Consider the following 6,542-nt stretch of genomic DNA (forward strand, 5'->3'; position numbering starts at 1 on the left):
GCTGAGAACGGAACTGTGGCCTCTGCAAGAGCAACGAGTGCTGCTGACCACCATGCCATCGTTCTAGCTCCACACATACAATTTAAAAACAAGAAATTCTTAAAGCAAGATGCAAGCCAGGTGAGGTGGCACACACCTTTAATTCTCTCTCTGAGAGACAGAGGCAGGCCCTGAGTTGCGGGCCGGCCTGGTCTATATTGGAAGTTCTAGGCCGGCTGAAGCTACACAGTGAGACACTCTCAAAAGACAAAAGGAGAAAGCATGATGAAGAGTAAAATATATAATCAGAAGCCAGGGATGTACACAGAGGTTACCTGGCACCACAGAAACAAAACCTGAAATGAATAGCTCGATCTTATTTTGATTTAACAGAATTTGGCATACATAATGGGAAAATGTCTGTAAGTACTGTTTGATGTTCAAACTGGGTACAGAAATTCTCTTTCGGTATGTGCTTTTTTTTCCCTCCTAAGACAGGATCTCTTGAAGCCCAGGATGCCTCAGATTTACTATGTAGCCAACAATGATGCTGAACTTTTGATCCCCCTGTCTCCATCTGCCAAGTGCTGTAACCACAGTCCGGACCATCATGCCTGGTTTATGTCCTGTTGGGGATGGAGTACAGGAGGCTATGCATGCGACTCATGCAAACTCTAGGCCTCTGGTTGGTTTTTATATTAAATAAGAAAATAGCTGGGCTTGGAGAGATGGCTCAGCTATTAAGAGCACTTGCTCTTCCAAGAGACATAAGTTTGCTTCTTAGCATTTACATGGTGGCTCACAATAGTTTTTAACTCTAGTTCTATGGATCCAAAACCCTCTTCTAGCCTCAGCAGGCACCTGAATTCATGTGTACTCGTGTGCCTACCCACACACCAACATTAATGAAATTGTAAAAACAAAAACCCAAGCAGAACACAGAAGAAAATCTATGAGGAAATAGAACTCACTCATGAGTGACTAGACATATCAACAGATTTACAAATACACACACACACACACACACACACACACACACACACACAGACACACACACACACTTTAGAAAGTCAATCAGAGTAACTACTTCCTAGGAACAAACTAGGAAAATGAAAACACTGCAATCTATTGATCCCTTTTTGTGTTAAAGGAAAAGAGAAGGGTACTCATTGAGTCACACGTAAACAAGCTGCTGAGACCTCTTCAGTCTGAGAGACCAAGAGCTGTGGCTCCAATATCTCCAGGCAAGGGTCCTGGATGCAGTGGTCATAGTCCAGACCCTGGACTATGGCAGTAAAAGGGATTGAAGGCATGTGCTACCACACCAGGCTCGTATTTTGCTTTAAGAAATTTTTTCCGGTCTTGAGAGATGGCTCAGTGGTTAAGAGCACTGACTGCTCTTCCAGAGGTCCTGAGTTCAGTTGCCAGCAACCACATGGTGGCTCACAACCATCTGTAATAGGATCTGATGCTCTCTTCTGGTGTGTCTGAAGACAGCTACAGCAAATTCATATAATAATATTATAATAATTATAATGATAAATCTTTTAAAAAAATAAGAATTTTTTTCTAATTTCTTAAATGTGCGTGTGTCTTTCTCCTATTACCTGAAAACCAATTCTTTCAGAGCCCTGGATCTCCAGAATGTGAAGAAGGCCTTCTGTATGTTATTCCAATGACTAGGTTGAGGGCTGCACCCTTGAAGAGAATCAGGATGTGGCTGGCCACCACAGGCACTGAGACATGGTTAGAAAGTTCCATGTTGGGGTTGGGGATTTAGCTCAGTGGTAGAGCGCTTGCCTAGCAAGTGCAAGGCCCTGGGTTCGGTCCCCAGCTCCAGAAAAAAAAAAAAAAAAAAAGATACAGAAAGTTCCATGTTCACCCAGGCGTATGCCTATTAACCTGCACTCAGAGTTTGAGTTTAAGGCCAGCCTGGGCTACACGGCAAGACCCAGACAATCTTTTGTTTGGTTTTCTATTCTTCCCCCATCCTTCCTCCTTCCCTTTTTGTGCTGGGATCAAACCCAGGACCTTCTCCCTGCTAGAAAAGTGAACTGCGACTGAGATACATTCCCAGAGCCTAGAAAACTGTGTCTCAGACAGAAAAAGGGAAGGAGGGAGAGATTTATTTGTAACTTCTGACCTCTGAGAAGAGAGGCAAAAGGCTAAACTGCTCGCCAATGGCCAAGGATGCCATCAGTCACACCTATGTAACAAAGCCCCTAAGCTAAGAGGACGAGGTCCCAAGACCTTCCAGACTGCTGACACAGGAGGGTACTGGCTGGAAGGACGGCTCCCCCAGGAGAGCAGGGGAGCTCCCACAACCTTACCTGCACACCTCTATCTGCCTGTACATCTATACCCTTTATTAAATACCTTAAAAATAAACTGGGTACTCAAAATCATGTTTCCCTGACTGCTGTGAGTGGCTCACCAATGTAATCAGACTGGGGTAGAAAGAATTGGTTTTCAGGTAATAGGAGAAAGACACACGCACATTTAAGAAATTAGACATATCTATGTTATTTTATTTTATTTTATTTTTATTTACGGTTTTTCAAGACAGGGTCTTACAATGTAGCTCTGGCTGTTCTGAAACTCACTACATAGACCAGCTGGCTCAGAACTCAGAGATCTGCCTGCCTCGGTCTCTCAAATGCTGAGATTAGGGTGTGTGCCACCACACCCAGCTTCCTAACGCTTTCAGCAGGCAAATGTACCCCTCAACCTGTGGGATCTGTTGCTACCTCCAGATAACCAGCCAGTGTCTGCTGGAGATCTCCTTGGGACACAGGTAAGTAAGCCTCCTGCATCTGGTGTCAAAAATGGGGTACAGAGTGGGGTGAGAGTGAGAGGGAGTGCCTTCTCTGACACCCCTGACTACCTAAGGTCAGGATTTGCCACAGGACAGTCAATGCTGGGAATCCCTCTCCAGACTGCCTGTCAACAGGGGCAGACAGACAATGGAGACAGAATCACAAGGCAGGACGGAGATCTAGCCAACAGTCCACACTCTGTCCTGTAAATATCTATTCTTTAAACTCATTCATCTGTTCACCCTAAAACCCATGTAACATCCAATAAAGATGCCTCTATTTTAAATGTCAAAATTTCAAAACATTAAAACCAAGTTCTCTCTCTTCTGAACTTGCCTATACCCATCTGCCCTGAGAAGAATGCTACCCAATCTATGTCTCTTGCTGTGCCTGGCTCACAGGTATGTATCTGCCTCTTTGTTCTTAATCCAGGCATGGCTAGTTGATCTCCCGCACAGAGATATGGGAATGGTCTTTGTCCCATACCAGGGCTCCACAACCAAGTTTCAGTTGTCCAGAAGAAGCAAACCTACAGAGGCAGACGGATTAAGCGCTGCCTACACTGGGTGTGGTGCTATAACAAATGCACTGCTGTATTGGAGGACATCTAGGGCTACATAGAGTGTCCCTGTCTTAAAAAAAAAAAAAAAAAAAAAAAAAAAGCTGACTAGATGGCTCAGTGAGCAAAACCACACACCCACAACCTGAGTTCCAACCCCAAAACCCAAGAAAAGGTAGGAGAACTGACTCCACAGAGTCAGTTCTCCAACCTCCACATGTGACCCCTTGACAAGAACAATAGATTTTATTTTTATGTGCACAAGTGTTTTGCCTGCATGCAGATCTGTGTACCACATGCACGCCTATTCCCACAGAGGCCACAAAGGGACACTGAATACCCTGGAATTGAATACAGACAGAAAAGAACCCAGGACTCCTGGAAAAAGCACTCAGTGCTCTTAACTGCTGAGCTATCAATCTTCCCAGTCCCTCACAACAAATTTTAAAACTAAAAAAGAAAAATGTCATCGCCCCTCCATCCCAAATAAATTTTAAAAAGCTGTTCAGAGGGCCAGGTGTCTGTGACACATGCCTTTTATCCCAGCACTTGGGAGAGAGAGGCAGGTGGAACTCGGAGTTCGAGGATAGCCAAGGTTACAGAGAGAAACCCTGTGTCAAAAACGAACAAAGAGCAGGTCAAAAGGAATGATGCTCAGTGACTGTTAATGAGCATGGGTTTCCTGGGATGGAGGGAAATGTTCTAAAATTGATGAGTGACTGCTAAATTCTTCTACAGACATACTAAAATCCACATGGGATGATCTACTTGTACTGGATAAACTGCATAATGTCCTTACATTTAACACCTTGGTCAGGCTGCTGAGGGAGGTAAGAAACAAGGCAATGCCAAGGATCCTTATTTGGTTCACCTGTGCCAGGCCCTATGTTACCTTGTCGACCACAGGCTTTCCCTTTTCCACTAGGACAGACCTGGTATTTCTGCTGTATATGCTGTTCTTTGGTTCGGGGGACGAGCAACTCCTCCACCCTAACCTCCACAGTTGAAGTCTTTAGCATTTTGTAATTTCCATTCATGAAATGTGCCGGTATACCCAACATCTCAACAGAGGAGTTTTCTGGTGGATCCTTAGGTACAAGCTGAGCAGACTTTCCTGATTAAGTGTCTGAATGGATTTGCTCTTATGCTTGTATGTCGAGGTGGTTAAATGGGAAATATTGAAGATTTGAGTGAAAAAAACATGTATCCATAAAAAAATTCACATGAACATGCTACCAGCCTAAGGCAAGAGAGCTACAAATAGGAGTGACAGAATTACTCAAAAAATTGGATAGGGAGGCTGGAGAGATGGCTTAGCAGTGGTCCTGAGTTCAATTCCCAGCAACCACATGGTGGCTCACGACCATCTGTAATGGGAACCAGTGTCTGAAGACAGCTACAGTGTACTCATATACAATAAATAAATAAATAAATAAATAAATAAATAAATAAATAAATCTATCTATCTATCTATCTATCTATCTTTAAAAAAAAAAATAAGGGGTTGGGGATTTAGCTCAGTGGTAGAGCACTTGCCTAGCAAGCGCAAGGCCCTGGGTTCAGTCCCCAGCTCCAAAAAAAAGAATAAAAAAAATAAAAATAAAAATAAAAGGTTGGGGGTTGGGGATTTAGCTCAGTGGTAGAACACTTGCCTAGGAAGCGCAAGGCCCTGGGTTCGCAAGGCCCTGGGTTCGGTCCCCAGCTCCGGGGGAGAAAAAAAAAAAAAAAAAGGTTGGCTAGAATTGATGGAGCAGCCTTTGTGGGTTCCCAGAAGGGGTCTTCCCATCTCAGACTCTCCAGTGCTGGATTAAAGGGACACCACCCCATACTCTTAAAAGTCCCATATCTGAAACAGGAAACTATAATCAAGAATAGGTCAGAAGAGAGAGAAGCAAGGCCTCCTAACAGTTCATGAGCATGACTGTTATGAGCAGTCACAGGAATGAGTTTCGACCCGGGTCTCTGTAACGGATAAAAGTTTAATGGCAAACATGAGGTTAAGTCGAGGAAAGGACTTGCTAGGCAGCACTTCCCAAGTCGGTTATCTCCTCCGCCCCCACTCCCTGGGGCAGAAGGTCAAAGAGCATTCTGGTTGTAGGCCTGAAGCACCCAGGCCTCTCACTACTTAGTTACCCAAGACAGCAACACCTCACCTCATAGTCTTTCCTTGGAAGGATCTCATCTTCCTCTTCCTGTGTCTCCCCAAGGATGGTCTAGAAAAACAGAATCGCAGAATGGAGACCTTTTTTATTGGTTAAGAGTAGAAGGGGGAGTAATATTATTAAAATCGAAATTAGCTAGAGCCATCTTCACGGAGGAACTAAATTTCAACAACACGTCGGGATGGATATTTAGTCACCAGCTGACCTCTATATTTCTGTTGATTGATGAATTCTCTAAATCACAATACTCACCTTCGGGACACCTGAAAGATGTCTGATAGCAACTTAGTTGAAGGAGAAAATTCACGTTTCGTTTGACAACAGACTGAATATGAAATCTGAGGGAAATGTATCAACTCTGAGAACACAACTCAAGTTTTCCCAGGTTGCTTTGCAGGGGGAAGCTGGATCATCAGTGACCCAGAAAGAGTGAAGGGTAGAATAAGAAAAGGCTGGAGAAACTAAATCAACTGCCTGAGCATCAAGTTCTCCGAAAGGGCTCATTCTAAAACGCTTGTTTCATTCAAAACTCCTTTCCGATAAAATAGATTATGCATGGCATCAACCCAAGCTGGCCGAGATCCTCCCTCAGAGTCCAGAGAGAGGTTATGAGAATAGAACTCTGACTTGGGCGCGCCAAGAAAGACGGATGCTTCCAGAGCTCAGGCAGCGGTCCCCGGGCCCCACCCGCAGCCACCTGCAGGCGCGGTTCGGCGCGGCCCCACCCCCGGCAACGCCTCTTGTCATCTTGTCATCCCTCAGCAACTACCCCCTCCCCAGCCAGGCTGCCGCTCACCAGCTCCTCGGGAGTGCGGCTCTCGCGTTCGCCGCAGCAGCAGCACCACCTGCAGCAGCAGCACACAGACCCCCTGCACCCCGCCATCTTCCTCCTTTCCTGCCACTCCGGACCACCTAGGCCAACCCCCCTCCCACCCAGGATCTGCGCCTCACGTGACTGGCCCCGGGAGGGTCACGTGGCCCTCTCGAGCTTTGGGTCCGGAGACAGGGAGTGGCTGCAGACGGGTG

The 6,542-nt window shown here is 45.5% G+C and overlaps 1 protein-coding gene across 4 annotated transcripts in view; it reads right to left on the reverse strand.

Moving 5' to 3' along the window:
- Positions 1-6,532, reverse strand: part of Clcn6 (chloride voltage-gated channel 6) — a 32,709-nt gene extending 26,177 nt beyond the window's left edge. The window contains exons 1-2 of one of the 4 annotated variants that reach the window (XR_592730.4): positions 6,313-6,524; positions 5,508-5,567 (exon numbers count right to left, since the gene is read on the reverse strand). Coding sequence is in view for 2 of the 4 variants with exons in the window: in NM_001106479.1 (NP_001099949.1) it covers positions 5,508-5,567; positions 6,313-6,399 (147 nt within the window). In the remaining 2 variants the exon portion in view is untranslated. Of the gene's footprint in view, positions 1-5,507; positions 5,568-5,768; positions 6,176-6,312 lie in introns of those variants that run through there. The other 3 variants (XM_006239378.5, NM_001106479.1, XM_039109375.2) reach the window with 3 other exon arrangements.
- Between the last annotated feature and the right edge of the window lie 10 nt (positions 6,533-6,542).

Source organism: Rattus norvegicus, chromosome 5, assembly GCF_036323735.1.
Source record: "Rattus norvegicus strain BN/NHsdMcwi chromosome 5, GRCr8, whole genome shotgun sequence".
In the NCBI taxonomy this organism is placed as follows: domain Eukaryota; kingdom Metazoa; phylum Chordata; class Mammalia; order Rodentia; family Muridae; genus Rattus; species Rattus norvegicus.